At 45.3% G+C, this 25228-nt stretch overlaps 1 protein-coding gene across 3 annotated transcripts in view; it reads left to right on the top strand.

Moving 5' to 3' along the window:
• UTRN (utrophin) overlaps window positions 1-25228 on the top strand; it is a 4744936-nt gene that overhangs the window by 1789629 nt on the left and 2930079 nt on the right. For all 3 annotated transcript variants that reach the window (XM_044069601.1, XM_044069592.1, XM_044069610.1), the window contains one exon: window positions 16190-16360. In XM_044069601.1, coding sequence (XP_043925536.1) covers window positions 16190-16360 — 171 coding nt within the window. The remainder of the gene's footprint in view (window positions 1-16189; window positions 16361-25228) is intronic.

The raw sequence follows: 25228 nt of genomic DNA, 5'->3' as shown, positions 1-25228 counted from the left end.
AATATCTGAGGCATAATAATGACTGTATGTGCCTTTTGATCACATAAACTTGCAAGTCATAGATATTCCCAGCAGAGTAACATGAAAATACTACTGAACCTTCAGTCTGAATTTCTTCACCACGATATGCAACAATTTTCACACACTTTGTCAAATCAAGCTTCTCACCAGCACATACTCTAGCAAATGTTTTTTACATGAAAAAAATTTTTTTTTAAAATGTTGCATCCCTTTTGTAAACTTTAACTTGTATACTATCTACTGCTTTCTCTTGTACAGTCCTACTGATTGCATTATATTTACTGCTCTTGGGTTGTTTCTGCAACTATAATGGTACAGTTCTACTGATTGTATTATATTTACTGATACTTGTTTGTTTCTGCTTCTGTGGAGTTTTCCCCCTGGGACTCCACTAGTTAGAGACTTTGATTTGTATTGTTTCTAGATGCTGTAAAATAATTACTGTTGTACTAATGTTTACTGTTGCTGTGTTTTGCATATTGTCTTGTATTACTGTCGAGCTTTTCTCCCTGGGTCTTCACTGAAAACGGGCCTTTGGCCAGTCGGGCATACCCGGTCAACAAATGTAATAAATAAATATTTATTTTATAAATAATTAAATATCTTTCTGCCGACATAGCATTGCACTTTAAATCTGTGTCAACTTTGAGCTCTATGGGTCTCCCATTAATCCGAACACTACAAAATAATTCATTCTTTGCCATAAATCTACTGCATTAACTGTTTCATTAAGCACAGACAACCCCATCAACCTAAAAAGTAGGGTCACAGCTTTTCAGCTTGTCTCTTTGTTCTCTTTTAATAAAGGAATACCCCATATTTAATTTACAAAACCTTTTGAAATTATTCCACTTATTTTATCTGTGGCATTGCTGACCGAGAGCTAAGCACTTTTCTCTTTTGGGTTCATGATTTGCACCACAGTTAAGACAGTTGACTATGAAATTGAGTAGAGGCACATTCTTTGAGTTTGCTGACACACTCTTGTGCCTCACTGAGACTGTGCGCACTCTGGAATTTGCTAGAAAGCTATGGGGTTTCCCAGTGAGTACTGCAGGGCTTACAGTTGCTGCCATGTGCTTGGGCCTGTTTCTTTTAACCATGTGCTGCATACTGTCAACATGAGCTTTACAAGATACTGGAAGCTTGCATTTCTCATTTGTAATCATATTTGTGTGTTTTTCTGTGAGCTTGTATATCTGACAAATCTCATTGGCCTTATTCAAAGTTAAATTACTGTTGCAAAGCAAACTCATTCTCACAGCATTATCTTTAATGCCACACATCTTTCTTTTATCAACTTATCCCCTTAAGTCACTAAAGCTGCATGATTTAGCTTTATTTCTCAAGTCAGTTGTGTATGCTGCAAAGGTTTCAACAGGCTTTTGATCTCTTGTGTAAAATAATTGCCTTTCCATTGTAATATCTGTTTGGGGGTTACACATTTCAATAAATTTTCATTTTAAGCACTCAGGGTCTTCCCATAAGTCAGCCAGTATCACTATGACTGTTTCCCCCCCTCTCCTGCAAATACAACAGGTGCATATACAAATGAACGCTCTCTTTCTGTGGCTTCTGAACCAGCTAAATTAAGCAGAATAAATGCCTTTGTACATGCATCTTTATCAGAAAATGCAGCTTGTATGAAAATATTGTACTCTTGCTCAAACACTGTCCAATTCTCTGCAGTATAATTATCAAATATAAGTAGAGCTGGTCTACAAAATCCTTTGGCCGTGCCAACAAAGTATGCCCAAACACACTGAAAAAAACAGCCCTTGTAATTATGTACGAACATGCACACACAGCCAGTACTTGTAATAACATTCAAATGCACAATAAACTCTTCACAATACTGTACTTTGTGAAATATGCTTAGAAATGGCTGCATTTTGCACAACTGTACTTTAATACTCCGCAAACATGGAAACTCTCTGTATACTTTGGATATCAGATATTTGGAAACCAGACAGGTACTGCAGAGTCCATGACTCTCTCAAATTTCTTTTCCAAATTCCTAGTGCTGACCCAGAGATAATTTCCCAGGGGCCTAAAGGTATAAAAGCAACTACAGCTAAGAATCCTACCCCTTAGAACAGGAATTACTGAGCTTTAGACAGATGGGGTAAAAAAAAGTATACACTTCTGCAACTCTCACCATTAGGGCATTGAGTTGCCAGTTACACATGCTGAAATACCAGCAACATATTATGGAACTTGAGCAAAAATTAGCTACCTTTACAGACTGTGCAGAAAACAAAGCATTACAAGAGCTTGTGCATTCTGCAAGCTAAGTCGGTAAGCATACTTTGCAATGTGGATGTTCATCGTGTTTCACTGTTGCAGTCATCACATTTGGGTTATCTGCCTGCAGGTAGCCCTCAGCCGGCCTGAATACCAGAGTCTTCAGATTCCTGCTTCGGACATAAAACATGCAGCTGATGCCATTACATCAATCTTGCCGCGCGGTGCCAGAAGCAGTTTGCAAATGCCGGTCGGCAGACTCCTGAAATTATCGATGTCCTTCAAGGATGCATCTGCAGTCATAACATATGGGTTGTCCTGCCTCAGGCAGCCCTTCGGTCGGCTGGATTCCAAAGTCTGGGTCTGGCCTCGGCTGATGTCGCACTTTCCCCGACGTCAGAGCGTCTGGGGTATAAAAGCATCAGCCGACGCCATTTTCCTCAGTCTTTCTTGCAGCGCGGTGCTCGAAGCAGAAGCTGTTCGCAAGTGCCGATCGGTCAGATCCAGCGATTTCAGCTACCGAAGACTTCAAAAAAAGCTAAGTACCCCGTTGGGGACTCTTTCTTGCCTCAGCCGATGTCAGACAAAGTAAATAATTGTTTAACTTGTGGGAAACAAATACCTCATAAGGATTTCCATTCTTACTGCCTTCCTTGCTTAGGCCCAGACCACGACGTATCGGCCTGTTTAGCCTGTGCCTCCTTAAACCGACAACTCTTAGACGTCGGTCGGAGTTTGCAGAGGAATTTTTTGGAGCCGCTTTTGCTTATAATATGCTGTCGGAGACTCTGACTTCGCATATGGTCAAAAAACGCAAGGAAAAGGACCGACACTCGCGGCCCGCGGTTTCGGCTGAAACCACGGCTAGGCCTACCGCGAGTGTCTCAGTTTCGGCCGAAACCGAGTCCTCGGCGAATCCTTCTTCCGAAACCAAACTTCCAACCACCGAGGCCCGAGAGGCCCCGGCTGAGTCGGCTTCAGAACTACCTACCAAAGCTAGTGTTCAGGAATTGTCCGACACCCTACCTTTGGACATTTCTACCCCTGCACGTGGGGCAGCTAGGCCCCCTGCTTCCACGTCCATTAAGGCCTTTTCAAGGGCTAAAGCTGCCAAACTTTCAAAAGCTTTGCCTGCCAAATCTACCTCCCAGAGGCCTTCCTCTAGTTCACAGATCCTCAGCCTTGCTGAGGACCTTATTTCCTTAATTAGGGGTTCACAACCTCACCCAGACAGGGCCTCTCCACCTCCTCCAGACAAAAGGCCCAGGACTGACCCCTCTGATCCACACTCCTCAGATGATTCCACGGATGGATCTGAGTTGTCAGACCACCAGGAAGGGGCTTACTCGCCTTATGAGGATTCAGATGCAGAGGAATCTATCCCTTCGGCCTCCCCTCCTGAAGAGTTTTCCTTTGGTGAGACTCTACACTCCATGAGAGAGCATTTTCAATGGCAAGGTCAGGATTTCTCTGATTCTAGAAAAAGATTAAGGACCTTTTTGCATTTGCCTCAGCATAGGCCCTTAGCTATACCTCCTGTTTTGAATGTAATTGATGATGTGTACAATGATGTCAGTACAGCCCCTGATACTCTCCCTCCGGCCCCTGCCAAACCTGACAGATACTACAGGGTCCCAGATTCTCATTTCCATTTGTATGAAGCCCATTATGCAGACCCAGAAACTATTTCTCAGGGCCCTAAAGGGGTTGCGGCCGCTACTGCCAAAAATCCTCTACCCTCTGACAGAGAGTCTAGAGCTTTAGAGAGATGGGGAAAGAAGGTGTATACTTCTGCAACTCTTTCTGTCAGGGCATTAAACTGTCAATTTCATATGATACAGTACCAGGAGTATTTGTTAGATGAACTGAATAAGAAACGTTCTTCTCCTGAATCCCTAGACCGTAAATCCCTTCAGGATTTGGTACACAACTCACAACAGGTTAGTAGTCATTTCTTAAAATGTGGCTATGATGCACTGGAGGCTTCATTTAGATCAGCTATGACTGGGGCAGTTATTCGTAGGCATGCCTGGCTGAAGGAGCAATCTTTGCCAGACCATGTCAAAGCTAAACTCCTGGATGCTCCAATGGAGAAACAAAATTTATTTGGCTCCTCTGCTCAGGAGATCTTAAAAAAGGTTGAAGAAAAGGCAAAATCTGTGCAAACAGATAAAGATTTCCTGCAAGTTCAACCACCGAGATTCAGCAGAAACTGGCCTACTAAGAATTGGTCCTTTCCAGACTCAGACAGAGCCCAGAGAGGCAGGAACAGGCGCCCTAGAGGCAGAGGTCAATCGAATGGCTCCTACAGAGGCCGTCAGTGGCAGCCTGCCAACCAGAGGAGTAGTGCAACAGCAACAACAACTACTACATCAGGACAGGGTCAATGACTTAACTCTGATTCCGCCTACCAGGGATCAACTAGAAGCACCCTTGGGCGGAAAGCTGGCTTTATTCTCAAAAAACTGGCATTATATCACAAAGGATACATGGACACTGCAAATAATAGACAAAGGATACAGGTTCCACTTTCACACTTTGCCAAAAAGAGGCGGAATGCCAAACCTTCCACCAATTCAGAGGGCAGAGGCTTTAAAACAAATCAGCAATTTACTTCAGATGAAAGCTATAGAAAAGGTACCATGTTCAGAACAAGGCCAAGGATTTTACTCCAGACTATTCCTTGTACCAAGAAAGGAAAATCAATGGAGGCCTATTCTCGACCTGTCCACACTGAACACTTATCTCATTGTGCCAAAATTCAAAATGCTGACCCTACAGCAACTTCTTCCCATGTTGGGCAAGGAGACTTGGCTGGTGACTCTAGATCTCAAGAAGGCATACCTGCATGTCCCTATTCGACCAAACTGCAGAAGACACCTCAGATTTCTTGCAGGATCAGAGCATTATCAATTCTCAGCATTGCCTTTTGGCTTATCTACTGCGCCCAGAGTATTCACGAAATGCCTGGCATCAGTAATTGCACATTGCAGACTACAGGGAATACAAATTTACCCATACCTGGACGATTGCCTAATACAAGCGGACAACAAGGAAAATTTGATAAAGGACTTGGCCTATGCCATACACCTACTGCAGACCTTGGGATACACAGTCAACATCCAAAAGTCAAGACTAGTACCATCCCAAAGGATAACCTTTTTGGGTACAGATCTGGACACAACCACCCAAATGGCCTTTCTCACAGAAGAAAAACAAAAACAACTTCCAGATTACTTCATGATTCTGACAAGACAAACTCCGCTTACTGCAAGGAAAATCCTGCAGGCCCTGGGTTACATGGCATCTTGCATAATTCTAATACCGCATGCCAGGCTGCATATGAGGAAATTACAATGGTACCTCCGGAATGTATGGTCTCAGCACCGTCACAGTTTAGAAACCATGATACCAATCATTCCATGCCTTTAAAAGGAATTCCTGTGGTGGGCTCAGGCCTGCCAGTCCAACAGAGGGTTGCCTTTCAACAAACCAAAACCAAGGCAGACCATCACCACGGACGCCTCAGACCGAGGATGGGGAGCACACATGGAGAACAAATGTATCCAAGGCCTATGGCCTCAAGGACAGCTAAGCATGCACATAAACCAAAAGGAAATGCTGGCAGTGAGGCATGCAATCGAGGCATTCAAACCCTTCCTCCAGCAAGGACACCTGCTAATAAGGACAGACAACACCACGGTCATGTGGTACATAAACAAGCAGGGAGGCACACATTCCTACCCTCTATGCCGGATGGCTATGAATCTGTGGGAACTATGCCTGAATCTCAATATCCAACTACAGGCCCAATTCGTGCCAGGGAAAGAAAATGCACTGGCGGACAGCTTAAGCAGAACTACCATGGATGCACATGAATGGATGCTGTACCCAGACATCTTCCAACTCATAGCAAAGACATGGGGAATGCCGAAGATAGATTTGTTCGCCTCCCCACTCAACAATCAACTGAAGACATTCTGCTCAAGGACATACCACCCACAAGCTTGGAGGGTGGACTCTCTCTCTTTCAGCTGGAAAGCCCTAACAGTGTATGCCTTCCCACCTCTTCCATTGATGTACAAGGTTCTACTGAAGATCAGGGAGGAACAGCCAAAAGTGATACTAATAGCTCAGTACTCTGAAATGGCTTCTTTAGGCCATCCGACTACCGATTTTCTGAAAAAACATAAGGATAAAGACAGAGACAGACAGCATAGGTCCAAAACCGCTGACTACTCTTCTGTTAAGCTAGTCGGCAGTCCGCTGGTACTCAGTGAGGCACTTTCGCAGCCCTTGATGCCCGCTACTTCAGAGTCACAGGCCTCTACTGAGACCCATTCTGAGTCCGGTATGCCGCAAGATGCTTCGACTATGCAACCTGCGGATGTCTCTACCTTGGATGGGTCCAGAGCCGCTGTGCAGGTACCGGCTTCTGAGGGTGTATTCAGGCCTACAGATTTGCATTTTAAACCAACGCCATCTTCTTCTTCCAGGCCTAAAACTCGCACCACGCCTAGGAAACTGCCGTCCAAACTGCAGGGCTCAGGCCCATATGCCTAAAAAACAAACGCTTAGAATGGCTGAAGACCTTATTACTGTAATTAGGGGAAGCCAGCCTTCCCCCTCTAAGAGACCTAGAGCTGATTTTCCTTCTGATTCATCTGATCAGGAATCTGAAATTTCTGTTCCTTCTAATTACCGGGATTTGCCCTTATCTACCTACGAGGATTCTGATGCAGAGGATTCCATTCCCTCTGCTTTCCCTCCAGAAGATTTTTCTTTTGGTGAAAGCCAGGATTTCTCTGACTCCAAAAAGAGGCTTAGGGAATTCTTACTCCTTCCTCAACACGGGACTTTAGCTATCCCTCCTGTTCTGGACATTGTTGATGATGATTTCTTGGAATCTAGCCTTTCCCCAGGCACACACTACCTCCAGCTCCCAGAAAACCTGACCGGTTTTATAGAGTACCTGACTCTCGCAAGTTCCTCTTTAAAAATCCTACTGCGGATCCAGAAATAATTTTCCAAGGACCAAAAGGCATTAAGGCTACTGCTGCCAATAATCCTACCCCTTCTGATAGAGATTCTAGAGCCTTAGACAGATGGGGTAAGAAGGTATATACTTCTGCTACTTTGGCCATTAGGGCTTTAAATTGCCAGTTTCATATGTTAAAGTATCAGCAGCATATAATGGGACTACTTAAACAGAAAATGATGTTAACTCCTGACTGTGCTGAACACAAAGAATTACAGGATTTAATGCATTCTGCAGAACAAGTTGGTAAACATACTTTGCAAAGTGGTTTTGATGCTTTAGAAGCATCTTGCAAGGCTGCTGTCACTGAGTCTGTACTTAGAAGGCATGCTTGGTTTAAGGAGCAAAACTTGCCAGATCATGTTAAAGCTAAATTACTGGATGCACCCTTAAACTAAAACTGCCTTTTTGGCAACAAAGCAGAAGTCCTCAAAAGGATGGAGGAAAAAGCTTAATCTGTGCAAACTGTTACAGTTCCTACAAGTACAGCCTCCCAGATTTAGTAGGCATTGGTCTTCAAAGAATTGGTCCCTTCCAGCCTCTTCCAGGCCTTCAGTCCAAACCCAAGAACAGCAGACCACCTAGGTTACAGTCTCAGGCTGCACACCGACCTAAGCTGTGGGGGTCTCCCACTTCCAAAGCAGGGAGTAGTAAGCCACCCCCTATGTAAAAATGGCACAAAGATTTAACCTTAACCCTTCCAAGCCCTGCTCAACTGTCTGCTCCCTTAGGAGGAAAGCTCACCCTGCATGCAAAAAACTGGGAACTCATTACCCAGGACAAATGGGTTATGAACATAATTTCCCAAGGATACAGATTCCACTTCCGCACACTACCAACCCCATACGGTTGGCCAGACCTACCCCCAAATCAATAGGCAGAGGCCCAACAGCAGGTTCCTTCTCTTCTAACTATCAGGGCTATTCATCCTGTCCCAACAGAACAAAGGGGACAAGTTTTTTATTCAAGACTTTTCCTGGTACCCAGAAAAGACAGCTCCTGGCATCCTATCCTGGACCTCTCTATTCTAAACACCTTTCTGGTAATTCTAAAATTCAAAATGCTAACACTTTAACAGCTTCTTCCTATGCTAGGCAAAGATGCCTGGCTGGCAACTTTAGACTTAAAGGAAGCTTACCTGCACATTCCAATAAGGGAATCTTGCAGGGAAAATACCTATGCTTCCGGGCAGGCACCATGCACTATCAGTTCTCTGCACTTCCTATTTGGCATATCTGCTTCACCCAGGGTCTTCACAAAGTGTCTAGCTCCAGCCATTGCATTTTGCAGACAGAGAAACATTCAAATATACCCATACTTAGACGATTGTTTGATTCAGGCAGAAAGACGGGATTTGCTGTTACAACATTCGGCATTCGTAAAGAAACTTCTAACATCACTGAGGTACACCATAAACGAAACAAAGTCTCACCTAGTACCCTGCCAACAGATTGTATTTCTGGGAGCAAGCTTGAACACAACTTCCCAGATGGTTTTCCTCACTCCAGAGAAACGAGTTTATTTGACAACCTACTTGGCCCCAAAACCCAAGCTATCTGCAAGGAAAATTCTGCAAGCCCTGGGGTTCATGGCCTCTTGCATTCTACAAATTCCATATGCAAGACTGCATATGAAGAAACTACAATGGTATCTAAAAAGCCTATGGTGTCAACATTCTCAGGACCTGGAATCAATGATTCCCATCATTCCTTGTATAAAGATAGAGTTCCTTTGGTGGGTAGAGACCAGCTACCACATCAAGGGACTACCTTTCTCTCTAACCCCTGCCACCCAAACCCTAACAACAGATGCATCAGATTATGCATGGGGGGTTCACTTGGCAGGGCAGTGCATTCAGGGCAAATGGAACCCAAGACAGATGCACCTGCATATCGATCAAAAAGAAATGTTAGTTGTACAGAATTCCCTGACAGCCTTCAAAGACCACATTCTTCCAGGACAACTATTCATAAAGACAGACAACACCAGAGTTATGTTGGACATAAGCGGGGGGAACCCACTCGTACCCTGTCTGCCGATTAGCCATGGCTCCATGGAACACAGCCTTAAGCTACCGAGTGCACCTACAAGCTCAATTCTTGCCAGGCAAGCTAAATTCACTGCAGATGATTTAAGCAGAAATCTCATGGATCCACACAAATGGAAGCTAGAACCAAAAATATTCATCCTCTTGAGGAACAAATGGGGGACGCCAGATGTAGACCTGTTTGCCTCCCCTCAGAACTACCAGTTGGACAAACTCTGCAGAAGGACTCCCCACACTCAAGCTTGGAAAGTGGATGCCCTGTCCTTTACCTGGGAAAGCCTCTCAGTTTATGCCTTCCCCCCTCTGCCTCTCCTCTCAAAGGTTCTGCTAAAGATCAAACAGGACAAGCCAAGGGCAATATTGATTGCACCAGACTGGCCGCACCAGCACTGGTACCCCCTCTTGCGCAGTATGACACTGCTGTAACCATGGCACCTGCCTCAGACCCCTGTCCTGCTGTCCCAGCAGGCAGGCCAGATTCTGCACCCTCAGCTTCAAACCCTGAATCTTGCAGCCTGGATAATTCCTTGAGCTCTCCAATAGCATCCCTCAGTAAGCAGGTGCTAGATGTCATTCTGGAGGCAAGGAGGCCTAGTACTAGAAAATCCTATGTTGAAAAGTGGAAAAGGTACTGTTCTTGGAGCAAGACTCAGGGGATGGACACAATGGTGCCCAGCTTACCTCATATTCTTCAGTACTTAACAGAAATGCTCCTCAAGGGCCTATCCTTCTCTTCAATTAAAATTCATGCCTCTGCCATTTCAGCACATTATAATACTGAGCCACCCCTCTTCTCTCAACCCCTGCTAAAGCAATTCCTTAGAGGGGCCAAACATTTAAGACCCCCCCCAGGAGAACCCCCACTCCAGCCTGGGACCTTAACTTTTTATTGGAAAATCTCACCCCCCCCCCCCCTTTTGAGCCAGCTGCAACAGCAGAATTGAAATTCCTTTCTTGGAAACAGCCTTTCTTCTAGCAATCACTTCAGCAAGAAGAGAGTCTGAATTACAGGCCCTCATGGCAGTGGAACCCTTCATTATCTTCCATGCAGACAAGGTTTTCCTTAGGACAAATCCTTCCTTTATGCCCAAGGTGGTGTCTAGTGTGGCCCTAAATCAGTCCATTCATTTGCCTTCTTTTTTCCCTAATCCACAAAACAAAGGGGAACGAATACTGCACTCTCTGGGTGTGCACAGACAACCTAGATTTTATTTGGACAGGACTAAGCTTCAAAGAAAATCTGAACAGCTGCTAGTTGGCTTTGCTGCAGGGGCAGAGGGGAAATCCATGTCAAAGCAAACAATTTCCAAATGGATAGCCTATTGCATTCATTTCTTCTACAAGCACCATGGAAAACCTACCCCACAGGGGATAAGATCACATTTCATCAGGGCTGCATCTACCTCTGCAGCCTTTTTCAGGGGAGTCCCTACTAGGGACATCCTAGAAGCTGCTACCTGGAGCTCTGTACATACTTTCACCAAGCATTACCGCATGCCATTTTTTTTCAAATCCAGAGCTGGTTTTGCCACTACATTCTTGCAGGGCTTAACAGCTGGCACTAATGCTCTTTAACTTCCTCCTCCCTTCTTTAGCTTTGGGAATCTACCCAAATGTGATGACTGCAGCATTGAAACATGAAGAACACAGTACAGTTGTGTACACTTACCATAAATGTAGATGTTCGAGTGTATTCACTGTTGCAGTCTGGTTACCCTCCCTCCAGCCCCATGACTTCTCTTGGCTCTACCTTTCCTTCTTGTTTGGTATATTTAAATTTTTCTGGTGACTTTGCTTCTGGTTGGAGGTGTACCTTAACATATAATTGCTTCCCATTGTGGGGGCACCTGACATGTGGGGCAAGAAAAACTGATGTAATTGTGTCGGCTGCATGTTTTATACACCTGACGTCATGAAGGAAGCGACAGCATCCGACGCAGGAATCCAAAGACTCTGGTATTCAGGCCAGCTAAGGGCTACCTGCACGCAGGTAACCCAAATGTGATGACTGCAACAGTGAATACACTCAACATCTACATTTATGGTAAGTGTACACAGCTGAAACTTTTTGAAGCCCTATAAGCATCTTGCAGGGCAGCAGTCACTGGTTCTGTACTGAGAAGGCATGCTTGGCTTAAGGAGCAGACCTTGCCAGGCCATGTCAAATCAAAATTACTAGATGCCCCTTTGAACAAGGACAATCTATTTGGCACAAAAGCAGAAGAGGTTCTAAAAAAAGATGGAAGAAGAGGCTAAATCTATGCAGACAGTCAAAGACTTCTTGCAAGTGCAGCCTCCTAGATTCAGTAGGCATTGCACCTCGAAACATTGGTCTTTTCCAGCCCCCTCAAGGCCATGTCAAACTAGACCCAGGGGAAACGGACACACACCAGACTTCAGTCTCAGGGTATGCAGAGATTAAAGCAATAGAGTGTCTCCACTTCAAAAACAGGGAGTGCTAAGCCACCCCTTATGGAAAGAATTCACGACGACTACTCTATCCCACTCCTCTTATCTGCCCAAATGCTCGTTCCCCTAGGAGTAGAACTTGCCCATCATGCAAAAAAAAAAAAACTGGACCTCCATCACCAAAGAGCGATGGGTCCTCAACATTAGACATAGACATAGATTAGTACTAGGCTAACTGCCCTTGTGAGCCATTTTAAGCCTAGCCAATTATCCCTTATGAGACTCGAACCCTGCACCTTGTGTTCATAAGACAAATACTTTAACCATTAGGCCACCCTCCCAACTCCAAAAGGGTTCCCAGCCTTCCTCCAAACCAGTGGGCAAAGGCACAAAACGAAGTTCAATCCCTGCTCTCCATAAGGGCATTTCATCCTGTTCCAGCAGAACAGATAGGTTAAGGGTTCTATTCCAGACTTTTCCTGGTACCCAGAAAAGAGGGCACTTGGTGCCTAATCCTAGATCATTCCATTCTAAACACCTTCCTGGTGGTACCAATATTCAAAATGCTCCCCTTTCAGCAGCTTCTTCTTTTGCTGTCCAAAGATGCCTGGTTAGCCACCCTAGACCTAAAGGAAGCTTGTCTGCACATCCCCTATCAGGGACTCGTGCAGGAAATACCTACGTTTCAGGGCAGGATCTATGCATTATCAGTTTTCTGCACTTTCCTTTGGCTTATCCACTGCTCCCAGAGTATTCACCAAATGCTTGGCTCCAGCCATTGCTTACTGCAGACAGAGGAAAATTCTAGTTTACCCATATTTTGTCGATTGCTTGATGCAGGCAGTCAGGAACAGCTGTTGCAACACCTGATATTTGTAAAGAACCTTCTAACCTCCCTGGGGTACACTATTAACGAAAAGAAATCAAAACTAGTCCCCAGTCAAAAGATTATATTCCTGGGAGCATGCTTGGACACAGCATCCCAGATGGCATTCCTTACTCCAGAAAAACAAGCTCATCTGAAAGGCTACTTCGCTCAAATGGCCACCAGAACCCAACTATCCACAACGAAAATCCTGCAGGCCCTGGGGTTCATGGCCTCTTGCATCCTACTAATTCCATATGCCAGACTGCATATGAGGAAACTTCAATGGTACTTAAAAAGTATTTGATGCCAACATTCTCAGGACCTGGAAACTGTCATACCTTTCATACCTTGTCCAAGGACAGTTTCTTTGCTGGGCAGCAGCATGCAACCACAACAAGAGACTTTCCTTTACTCAACCCCACGCCACCCGAACCCTGACCACAGATGCATCAGACTCTGCCTGGGGGGCACACCTGGACGACAAGTGCATTGAGGGCCACTGGAACCTAAGTCAAACTCATCTGCACATCAACCAAAAAGAGATGCTAGCTGTTCAGCATGCTCTGACAGTTTTCACGTCCCTACTCTCACCAGGACCCCTGCTAATAAAAACAGACAACACCACAGTTATGTGGTACATCAACAAGCAGGGGGGAACCCACTCTTACCCAGTCTGCAGGCTAGCCATGACCCTGTGGAACACGGCCTTGTATATGCAGATTCATCTGCAAGCTCAATTCCTGCCAGGCAAACAAAACTCTCTGGCAGACGACTTAAGCAGAAATCTCCTAGACCCACACGAGTGGCAATTAGACCCCAGCACCTTCAGTATTCTAATCCAGAAATGAGGACCCCAGATGTGGACCTCTTTGCCTCCCCCCTACAATCACCAGCTCAGCAAATTCTGTACCAGGACACCTCACAGCAGGGCCTGGAAAGTGGATGCCCGATCTTCCAGTGGGAAAACCTCTCAATCTATGCATTCCTCTCCTCTACCTCTTCTCTCAAGAATATTACTCAAGGTAAGACAGGACAGACCAAGGGCAATCCTGATTGCCCTGGGCTGGCCACTCCAGCATTGGTACCCACTACTGCGTAGCCTGTCACCGGTGCCACCCTGGCACCTACACCAGATCCCAACCCTCCTCACTCTGCAGGGGGAACAGATCTTCCATCCACAACTGCAAACCATGAATCTTACAGCCTGGCTTATTCCTTAAATTCTCCCCCAGTGACCAGCCTAAGCAAGCAGGTGCTGGATGCCATTCTTCAAGCCAGAAGATGCAGTACAAGGAATTCCTATGCTGATAAGTGGAAAAGGTATTGTTCCTGGACTGAAGTCTGAAGGACAGGACACAACACTGTCCTCCGTACCTCTAATCCTGGATTACCTAGCAGACCTACTCCACAGAGGCCTTTCCTTCTCCATTAAGATCCATGCCTCTGCCATTTCGGCTCATTACAACACTGAGCCACCTTTCTTCTCTCATCCTCTAATCAAACAGTTCCTGAGAGGGGCAAACAACTTAAAACCAGCAAGGAGAGCACCCACCCCTGCTTGGGACCTTAACTTTGTACTGGAAAAGCTCACGCTACCCCCATTTGAGCCTGCAGCGTCAGCAGAGTTAAAATTCCTCTCTTGGAAAACAGCCTTGCTTCTGGCCATCACTTCAGCTAGAAGAGAGTTTGAGCTACAAGCACTTATGGCTGTGGAACCCTTCATTATTTTCCATGCTGACAGAATTTCCCTCATGACTAACCCTTCCTTTATGCCCAAAGGTGTGTCCAGTGTGGCTCTCAACCAATCTATCCATTTGCCAAACTTCTTCCCTAGTCCTCAAAGTAAAAGGGAAAGGATCCTGCACTCCTTGGATGTGCACAGATAGCTCAGATTCTACCTTGATAGGACTAAGCCCTTCAGGAAATCTGACCAATTACTAGTCGGCTTTGCACCAGGGGCAGAAGCCAAGGCCATTTCAAAACAAACAATTTCCAAATGGATAGCACATTGCATCCATTTCTACTACAAGCGCCATGGGAAACCAACCCCTCAGGGGGGGTCAGAACACATTCCACTAGCCAACTTCTACCTCTACAGCATTCCTCAGGGAAGTCCCTACCCAGGGACATCCTGGAAGCTGCTACCTGGAGTTCTGTACACAGCTTCACCAAGCATTATCACCTGCTTATTTTTTCCAAACCCAGGGCGGGTTTTGCAACAGCAGTCCTGCAGGGCATACTAGCCAGATCCAACTCTTCTTGACTGCCTCCACCCTTTCTTCAGCTTTGGGAATCAACCCAAGTGTGATGACTGCAACAGTGAAACACTAAGAACATAGTATAGTTGTGTACACTTACCATAAATGTAGATGTTCGGGTGTATTCACTGTAGCAGTCCTGGTTTCCCTTCCTCCAGCCCCCTTGTCTCTTTCTCCTCTCTGTGTCTATTACTTGCCCCTTTCAGGGGTACTGGTCTTGGTATTTACTTTTTACTGGTGGTGTTTTCCCCACCATAACTTAGCTCCCTATTCGGGGGGCTCCTGACATTTGGGGCAAGAAAAACTGTTGTAATGGTGTCTGTTGCCTGTTTTTATACCACTGACGTCAGTCCTGGAGCGACAGCAGCTGACAAAGAAATACTAAGTCTCTGGTGTTCAGGCCGACTGAGGACAACCTGCAGGCACATAACCCAAGTGTGATGACTGCAACAGTGACTACACTCGAACTTCTACATTTATGGTAAGTGTACACAACTGTACTTTAATGATATGCTTTTTACCATCTGGTCTTCTCCATGTGCCCATTGGGTCTGTCTGAGGTATTTGCATCCCACATCACTTCATTGGGTTATTGACTTTTCATTGTTGATTTGCTTTTCAGAGCTCTTATTCTTTGAACAAGTATTGGAGGGGTGGCAGGAGAGACGTACTTGTGGGTTGGCATTTGCAGGTGGTACAGATATTTTCTTATTTTGTTACTTGCTTGCTTCTTCCTTTAGTGGTCAGCAGGTATTTTGCTAGTATTGTTAGACGTGTGTTTGTACTCATCCTCACCATCATCTAGAATGTATGCACTCCTTAGGAGGTTGCACCTGTCTAGTGCTTTTTAAGTTTCTTTGCCAGCTGTTTGCCACATGGTGCTTAGTCATCAGGACTTGAACTGCTTTGTCCCCTAGGGTCACTCATTCCCTTCCCTCCCCAGGTGGCTCCCCTGTTTAATTCCAGGTCAACAAAAAATACAGTCAAAGCTTTTCTTCTCCAAAGCTTGTCTGCAGTTTTGTTTACTTCTCATTAGGAGAGCATAACCTAGTGTGTGGCCTTTGGGCCTTCTTTTAGTGGCTGCCCATGTGCTTTATTGTAGGAAATCAAAAAAGGTTGTACCTCTGTTGTGTTCTACACTAGATTTTTTTTGTACACTGGTATGTCTTAGAACCTTTTCCTAAGAGGGTAACGCTGGCATGAATTAACTATTTAGTTATGTTTTGTTTTATGTTAGAAAGCTTCTGTTCATTTTGTTTTCATTTGTGTGCTCTACTGATTGTGTCCCATTTTTCCTGTTTAAGGTTGTATTTCAGAAGAACAAGATGCTGGAGAGTCAGGAAAGGACGATGAATTTAAAGAAGGATGTTGCAGAGATGCAGGAGTGGATGACACAGGCTGAAGAAGAGTATCTGGAGAAAGATTTTGAGTACAAGTCTCCAGAGGAGTTACAGGCTGCTGTTGAAGAGATGAAGGTAAGAACAGGATAACAGTGCATAGTGTTTGTTTCGTATCCTGGGATCCTTAAACTTCTCCTCTATGTATGCACACACTGAAGAGTGTAAGCTGTATGCTTTTCTGGGCAAGATGTATATAACCCAAGAGGGTAAGATCATCTTTACCCAAGGTAAAGATAACAGTGACTTTTTGAGATGGTTGTATGAATTGAAGCATTTCAGTAATGATACTCATGTCCTGTTATCTAGTAATTTTTAACGTTTAGAGCTTTAATTTATTAATTAACACCTTTATTAAATTATCACTTTAGACGTATGCAAATATAAACTAACAAAATAAAACAAACTATATTAACACTTTTTCCATTTACATGTATTATACATCACATATATTTTCTTTGCAACTGTCAATCCAACATTACATAAATTACTGAATTTCTGCCTTCTTAAACCTCACCCCTCCTCCCCCTGAATATTATTCTGAATGTATTGTTCCAACAGTTTCCATTGTAATTTGCTCCTTCCCTTTTATAAAGATCCTTTTTCCAGTCCTTTTATGTCTTTATAAAATTCAATACTATGCAGTTGGTTTAGAGTGACTGTTTCCGTGTTGTAGTAATTTTTTTTGCACGTAGCAGATTTAAACTTAATAAGGCTTTACTATGTTTAGGCAGTTCAGATCCTGTGTCCCAGCTCAAAAGAATCATTTCTTTAGTTACACCCATTTGCTCACCCAATATTTCTGACAGAGTACTCTGTAGGGAATTTTTAAAATCTGCCATCTCATTACACTCACAAAACATATGTTCTAAGTTACCTCTTTCTTACCTATCAAACCTCCAGCCTTTGTCATCTACCTGAGGAAAAGTTCTTTGGAGTATGCTTGGGGTATAAAAATACCTATGCAAACACTTCCAAGCAAAAATCCTAACTCTTCTAGACTTTGTTGCATACTGGAGAGCCATACATATGATATGCCATTGTTCCTTTGTAAATTGCTTATTCAATTTCTCTTCCCAATCTTTCCTAACCTCCTCTGTTTGATTCCTATAGTTGTCATGCAGTATTTTATATGCCCTGCTAATTATCCCTTTTTTAAACAGCCACTTCTCTTCTAGATTCAAATGAAAAATCTACTATGCCTGGTCTTTCAGTTAGGACTTCCCTATCCCTTTCTCTTTGCATATACTTCGATATTAATCCCTGGTAAGGAAGGCCGTCTCTCTAGTGTTCAGTCCAGGTGTCTTCTTGGACTCTTCCCATTCTATTACCTTTTCCTCCTTTGTAATTTGCTTCCAACACCTTGGCTCATTGTCAGTTTTCTGCAGCAAATTCCAGCCCTCTCTTGCCAGTTCTGTACCCCTAATTGCAGTCATCCCTGTTGGCAAAATCTCCTTTCTCCATTCTCGTGTTGGCTTAGTTTTTAGAATACGTTCTGGTTCTTTATGAATATAATATTCCATTTTGCTCTTTTTCACTTTAAGAATCTGCATCCCAAATCCCACTCTCTCCTTGTTTCTGGAGTTTCCACAAGGTTTCATCATCATCCATTTCCATTCTGAATTAAAATTTTCTGCTTGTGTTATGTATATGAGCCTTAATTATGTAGCTCTAAAATATCCCTTCAAATCATGTAATTCTAAACCATTTTATTCTATTGGGAAAATCAGCTTATCCGACTTGACCCCCTTGCTCCCTTCCCCTTGCAGATAAATTCCTTCAACCCTTTGTTAATTGCCGCAGCTACTCTGGTTGTTAAAAATATGCCTAACTAAAATCATTTTCACTGCTTGTTTTCATACTGTGTCTATAATCAAGAGCTTCCTATTTCTCAGTTTTTGTATTAACTTTTGTTTAGTCTGTACTCGCATATCCATAGCTGTCATAACAAAAGCTTTTTTGTTATTTCTACTCCTGAATACTTCATTTTGTTGTATCCCCATAAATTGGGGTATTGCTGAACCAATTCATGAGTGGGTGTGTAATTTATAGCTATAGCCTTTGAACTGAAAGGATTCCTCCCACATTTAAAATAACCCTAACTTCACACTGCACAAAACTGCTTTACTATGTATAAGATGCAGTTTGTCATGAAATGTTTTATATAAATACTGCCGAGAACAAAAAATAGTTTTACTTACTTTACTTTTTTGCTCCTTTTAGTGTCCTCCTAAACATTAATGACACAAAGTGGGGTCTGTGCTTCAAACTCCAAGCTTCTTATCCACCTTTTTCTTGCAACGCTTCACTTCACAGGTGTTACTGACGCTCTGTAGTCTCTCATTTATTCACCAGCGACAATGTTGCTGGTCCTGGTCTTGTTGATATCCATCTCCCAACACCAGACTCTGGTTCAAGTTCAAGATACTCCCGATTCTTCTAGTCAACCCGTGCTTTTTTTGCTGTGTCTCAAGCATTTTCCTATGGAACACTGGAAAAGGTTTCACTGGCAAAGTCTCTCTATGAGCTTTATTGTCAGAAAAAAATGAGAAGCTGAGTTCTCCCCTCATTCCTGCTCTTTTTTTTGTTGGATAAACTTTATTTTCTCTTTAATCTGTTCTTCATCAAAAAATGTCTTTAATCCTCCAGGAAAAATATTCTGAAGACAGTTTGATACAGAAGCTTGAATTTCACATCTGCCTCTTGGCATTCCTTCATTGCTGGGATACATTTGTTTATCTTCTGCCTGGTGTGCAATGAATTATCATTTCCCAGAAACACTCTACTGTCTCCAATTTTAATACTCTTCTGTTGTAGTTTTTTTCAGTGTCAGCAGTTTTTGCTGGTACGATTGCATCTTTAATAACTCAGACATTGGATGCATTATCATGGCCAGGTTTGCAACATGCACAATGTGCCCTTTCAGTTAACAAATCCTGCTTTGGAATAGCAGTCCACTTGCTTATTTGTGCTTTCATAAAGTTAATAGTCTGTTTCTTCCAATTTCCTTAGTGTAATAGAAAATCTCAGTTTTTTTGTGCACACTCTGTATTCTAACTCTTATAATTTTCAAAACAGCTGATGTTAAGTTGTCAATCTCGCCTTCATTCTTGCTGGATGGGTTCGGAGCCGATCCTCGGCTCCGACTCGGCACTAGCTTTAGCTCGAGAACTCCTTTTACCAGCTCGAGGCAACCCTATATCCCATGATGCAAGGCGGAACTACCCCAGATCTCGTTTGCCGCTTAGCGAAAGAGGTCTCCTTTGCCAGCTGAGGTAAGTTTTTTCTTGTTAAAGAAGAAAAAGTTTAGTTAGGGGTTTAATTTCCCTTCAGTGTTAGGTTAGCCTGTATTTAGTACAGCCCACCCTATTCCCTTCCTTTTAAACTTTTAAAATAGTTTTTCAGTTAAAGTTTTAGTCAGGCCTAGTTCCCCAGTTATTCCCTTCCTGTGTGTCTGTGTAGGGATTAAGTTGTGTGTTTGTGGGGACTGTTTGTGTATATCCTTTTAGGATGTCTAGGGAAGGCAAGGTCTCAGGCTTCAAGAAGTGTGACCAGTGCTGTCAGAAAATGTCCCTGACAGACGGTCACACTTCTTGTGTGTATTGCCTGGGGCCTTTGCACCTGCAGGACTCCTGTGCGTTGTGTCATGCCTTTAGCCAGAGAGTCCTGCAGGAAAGGAGGAACAAACTGATCCTCCGAGGTTTGTTAAAACCTGAAGGTTCTCCTCCTAAGCATGGGGCAGGAAAACCTCTTAAGCCACCGAAGGCTCAGGCTACAGTGTCCAAGCCTCCTCCGGTGGCTCCGGCTCCGTCGGAGCCGATACTTCTTCTGCTAAAGTAGTGGGTTCGGTGCCGGCCGGCTCCGATACCCTGACTACTGTTGCCTTGTCGGCTCCGGCTGGAGCCGACACTTTATCCAGTATCGGAGCCGAGAGATCGGCTCCATCTGGGGTTCAAGGGACTTCGGCTCCGATGGCTCCGGCCCGTAAGAGATCCCGGTCCCCTTCGATACTAAGTATTCACTCGGCTCCGGGGTCTCCTCTTTTGTCGGAGCGGAGCCATTGGAGCCGATCTTCGAGATCTTCCAGGCTGTCTGACCACGATTTGGAGAGGGTGGTAAGCAGGCTGTTGAAATCTCAGGCACTGGTCCAAATGCTCCATAGCCCGTCTCAACAGACTTCGGCTATAGCCCCGATTCTTGAGATTCCTCCTCCGACTCCACACCAGAGTTCGGAGCCGGAGCTTCTTGGGACAGCGACTGTTTCGATGCCGGAGCCGATACATCCTTCGGCTCCGTCATCTTCGGCTCCGATCTCCTCCTTGAGACCTTCCTTGGAGGGATCCGGTCGTCGGGTTTCCACTGTCGGCTCCGAGGGGGCTAGTGGCATCGGACCCTTGTCCGACCCCGCTCTCCCTCTCGGAGCTTCGGCTTTGGTAAGCTCGGCTCCGACATCGGCCTCGGAGCCTTCTCTCTCCTTGGAGCCGACCATTCCTGTTTCTTCGGAGCGGGTGTGTTCAGGTCTCCCGGGGAGAGGAGCCTTTGAGGTGATGAGGAGTGTCCTGGCCTCTGAGCCTGGTCAACGGTCTATCCCTCTAGCTCCTCCCTCATCAGTGCCTGCAGATGCCTCTTGCTCTCAGGCCCAGTGATCCATCACCCCAGGTTTCCCCACTGGGAATTTCCTCCTCTTCCGAGGTTTCTCCTGACCCTGCAGGGGAACCCCTCGGAAGAGGACGTGTAAGAGGAAACACACAGACTCCCCTGAGTCTACTACATCTGATACCGACTTAGATGAGTCGGAGGGTTCCCCACGGTCCCCCTCTGAGGATGTCTCATTTTCAGACATCCTTGAGCTCCTCAAACAGAGGGGGAATTGGCCCTCCATTGACCCCTCCGAGGATGAGTCTGTATACCTGGAGGCTTTTGGATCCCGACCCTCCACCTCCTGGGTGTCTCCGCCTTTCGACCCACTCATGCAGGTAGTGGCTCGGAAGGCGTGGCTCCAGATTCTGTGGAACCTGTCCCCAGGAGACCATCCAAGTTCATCACGGCCCCTTCAGACAAACAGTTCCTGTCCAAAGGTGTCTCTGTGGATGCTATGGTGGTGGCGGCGGCCACTAAGAAGGAACTGGTGGATCCTTCAGTACCTGTCCATCCTCCTAATAAGGATTCTAGGACCATGGACAGGTATGGAAAGCGGATGTTTTCTTCAGCGACCTTTGCTATGCGTTCGCTGAATTACCTTTGTCACTTCACCAGACTTCAACGAGATATTCTCAAGGAACTGGGAGAAGTAGTCCAGGATCCTTCAGCTGCTGGGGCTCAGGAAAAGATTGCCTCTCAGCTAGCTATCCTGAATTCGATATCTAACTCCTCCATGCGGCTCATATCTTATGCAGCCGATGGAACGAGCAGGGCCGCAGGCACAGGTGTTGCTCTTAGACGCCAAGCCTGGATGCGGCTGTGTAATTTTGCAGACCCCTTTAAGGCGTCCTTCACCAACACCTTTGACGGTTCGGCTTTGTTCGGACCTCAGGTGAAGGATACTTTGACCAGATGTGAACAGGACGGTAAAACTCTTTCTGCCGTTGGAGTCCAGTTTTCCACTCCTTCTAGACCATATCCCAAGGGTCAGAAGGGGAAGATGTGGTTCCATAAAGCCCAAGGAGCTACACCGGACACACGTGGTCAGTTTACCCCCAGAGGCAGAGGGGGTAATAATAATAGACGCCGCCCTAGAGGCAGGGGGGGTCCTCAGAACCAGGGCAACAGGGAGTCTCTTCCTGAGAAGCCCTTTCAGCATCCCTGAAGTGTTGCCCGACTGTCCACCCTTGGAGGCAGTCGGGGGAAGAATTTCGCTGTACCCAGTAGCCTGGCAATCCCTATCACAAGAGAAGTGGGTACAGTCGATTATATCCGAGGGTTACAAAATCCCCTCAAAGGTTTCCGACCTCTACAATCCCTTCCAGACATCTCACCCGGTCAAAGGGATTTGGCAAAACAGGAAGTTTCAAAACTCCTGGGAAAAAGAGCCATCCAAACAGTGCCGCAGACCAAGTAGGATCCGCTTCTACTCAAGATTCTTTTGGTCCCCAAAAGGACGGGAGATTGGAGACCAATACTAGACCTAAGCAGACTAAACAAGTCTGTCAGAAAGGCAAGATTCCGGATGGTCACGCTGCAATCCATTCTGCCCTTTCTGGGCAAGGACAACTGGATGTGCTCGATAGACCTTCAGGATGCGTACTATCATATAAAGATTCACAGACGCTCCAGAAGGTTTCTCCGCTTTCGGCTGGGAGCCAGTCATTACCAATTCAGAGCACTGCCCTTTGGCCTCACTTCAGCTCCCAGAGTGTTCACCAAATGCATGGCAGTGGTCACAGCTCACCTGGGACGTCGAGGATTCCAGGTGTTTCCTTATTTGGACGACTGGCTCCTCTCCGCCACCTCCAAGGATCAGCTTCTTCGGTCCAGAGACTACACCTTACAGCTTTGCAAGAGTCTAGGAATTTCGGTGAATTTCGAAAAATCCCCTCTGCTGCCTTGCCAATCTATCACCTTTATAGGCGCAGAGTTAGATACCGTCAAAATGTTAGCCAGGCTAACAAATCAAAGGATTCTGGACATCCAGAAATTTGTTCAGCTTCTGTTACAAAGCAACAAGGTCAAAGCCAGGTTTGTCTTGAAAGTTCTAGGCCTAATGGCTGCAGCCATTGTTCTTCTTCCACTGGCTCGCTTCCACATGCCTCCTGCAGTGGATGTTGTTCACGCAGTGGTTGTACCACGATCTGCCCATGAGACACGAGATCTTAGTGACACAGTCTTGCAGGGCTCATCTACGATGGTGGATATCTTCCCCTCTTCTTCATCAGGGCCGACCCTTTGTTCCCCCTCCTCCAGTTGCCACAGTCACCACGGATGCCTCTCTGATCGGGTGGGGGCATTATCAGGGCAGGATGGTCCACGGACGTGGCAACCCATAGAATACCACCTGCACATAAATGTCCTGGAGATGAGAGCAGTGCTTTTAACGTTGCAAGCCCTCGACGACTTTCTTCCCTCAGGGACTATTGCAGTACAGACGGACAACATGTCCGTGGTCTGGTACATCAACAAACAGGGCGGAACCAGGTCCTATCCCTTATGTCGAGAAGCTCTCAGACTTTGGCAATGGGCGATCTCTTCTCAGCGGTTTCTGATAGCAACGCACATCCCCGGCAGGTCCAACCTATTGGCGGACAGGCTAAGCAGATCTATTCTGATGCCTCACGAGTGGTCTCTCAATCAGTCTGTAGTGGATCAGATTTTTTCTGAAGTGGGGCACCCTTGTTGCGATCTTTTCGCTACCCTCAAAACAGCAAGTGCCCAGATTACTTCACACTATTTCCTCTTCCAGGCCAACCCTTGAGAGACTCTCTAACCCAGGATTGGCCTCGGGGACTTCTTTATGCTTTTCCTCCCTTTCCATTGATTCCACAAGTCATTCAGAAAGCCACAGTTTTGAGAGCCAAGTTGATCCTCATTGCTCCATATTGGCCTCGACAAATTTGGTTTCCGTCTCTGCATCATCACCTTCTGGTGCAGCCCTGGCATCTGGACCCAGTTCCGGATCTTTTGATCCACCAGTCGGGTCAGCAGCACCGGGCCATTCATTCTCTCAACCTCACTGCTTGGTTACTCCACTTCCTTCCCTAGCCAGGCTACCAATGATTTCTGACTCAGTCAGGGACATTTTAGTGTCTTCTTTAAAGTCGTCCACTAGAACTGTTTATGCTAGCAAGTGGCGACGTTTTTCTATTTGGGCAAACGCCAGAAATATTGATCCTTTCACCGCTCCTATACATTCTGTTTTGGATTTCCTGGCGGAGGTTTTCATTCGGATCGCCCTCATCTACAGTCAAAGTACAACTGGCTGCTATTTCCAAATTTCATGTTGGCTTGCAGGACAATAACATCATGTCTCATAGGTTATGCAAAGCCTTTTTGAGAGGAGTTTTTCTCCTAAAACCGCCTGTGAAACATCCTCCTCCGCAATGGGATCTGAACTTAATGTTGGCATCCCTAATTCTACCTCCTTCGAACCGTCTGCTACGTGTTCTTTAAAGTTGTTGACATGGAAAACTATATTTTTGCTGGCTGTTACTTCTGCAAGAAGAGTTTCTGAGATTCAGGCCCTCTGTATTCGTTCGCCTTATCTGGTGTTTCATAAGGATAGGGTTTCGCTCAGAACTAACCCTTCCTTTCTTCCCAAGGTTGTATCTCAAGCCAATATTAACCAATCTATTGATCTACCAGTTTTCTTTCCTAACTATTCTGACAGAGCTGAACAGAAGCTGCATTTTTGGATGTTCATCGTCAGCTCAGGTACTACTTACATAGGACTAAACAAATTAGAAAATCAGACCAATTGTTTGTCTCCTATGCAGAAAACAGGTTGGGTCTTCCAGTATCTAAAGTGACCTTATCTAGATGGTTGACTTCCACCATTTCCTATGTGTACTCTCTAAGGGGCAAACAACTATCTTCTAAGCCAAAAGCACATTCGACCAGGAGTCTATCCACTTCTGTAGCCTTTCAGGATAGACTTCCCATTGACACTATTTGTGCAGCAGCTACTTGGGCCACGCCTCATACCTTTGTGTCTCATTACAAGTTGGATTTGGCCTCCAGAGATAGGGCCAGTTTTGGTTCCACTGTTCTCAAGAGTCTGTTCCATTGAGCCACCCGGGATACAGGTGCTAGGACGCTGTCCCATCCAGCAAGAATGAAGGCGAGATTGACAACTTAACATTTAGAAGTTATGTACCTACCATAACGCTCCATGTTAGTTGTCTTCTCGCCTTCTTTCTTAAGGCCCTCCCTCCTTCCCCTGGCCTGGACAGATCTTGGAGAGTTCCTATTAGATTGCTTCCTCTGGAGCATTGTTATGAGGACTTCTTTTAGGAA

Source organism: Protopterus annectens, chromosome 1.part0 (assembly GCF_019279795.1).
Source record: "Protopterus annectens isolate FY-2018-M chromosome 1.part0, PAN1.0, whole genome shotgun sequence".
Classification (NCBI taxonomy): domain Eukaryota; kingdom Metazoa; phylum Chordata; order Ceratodontiformes; family Protopteridae; genus Protopterus; species Protopterus annectens.
Note: the sequence above shows the minus strand (reverse complement) of the source record. Positions and strands in the feature narration are given on the sequence as shown.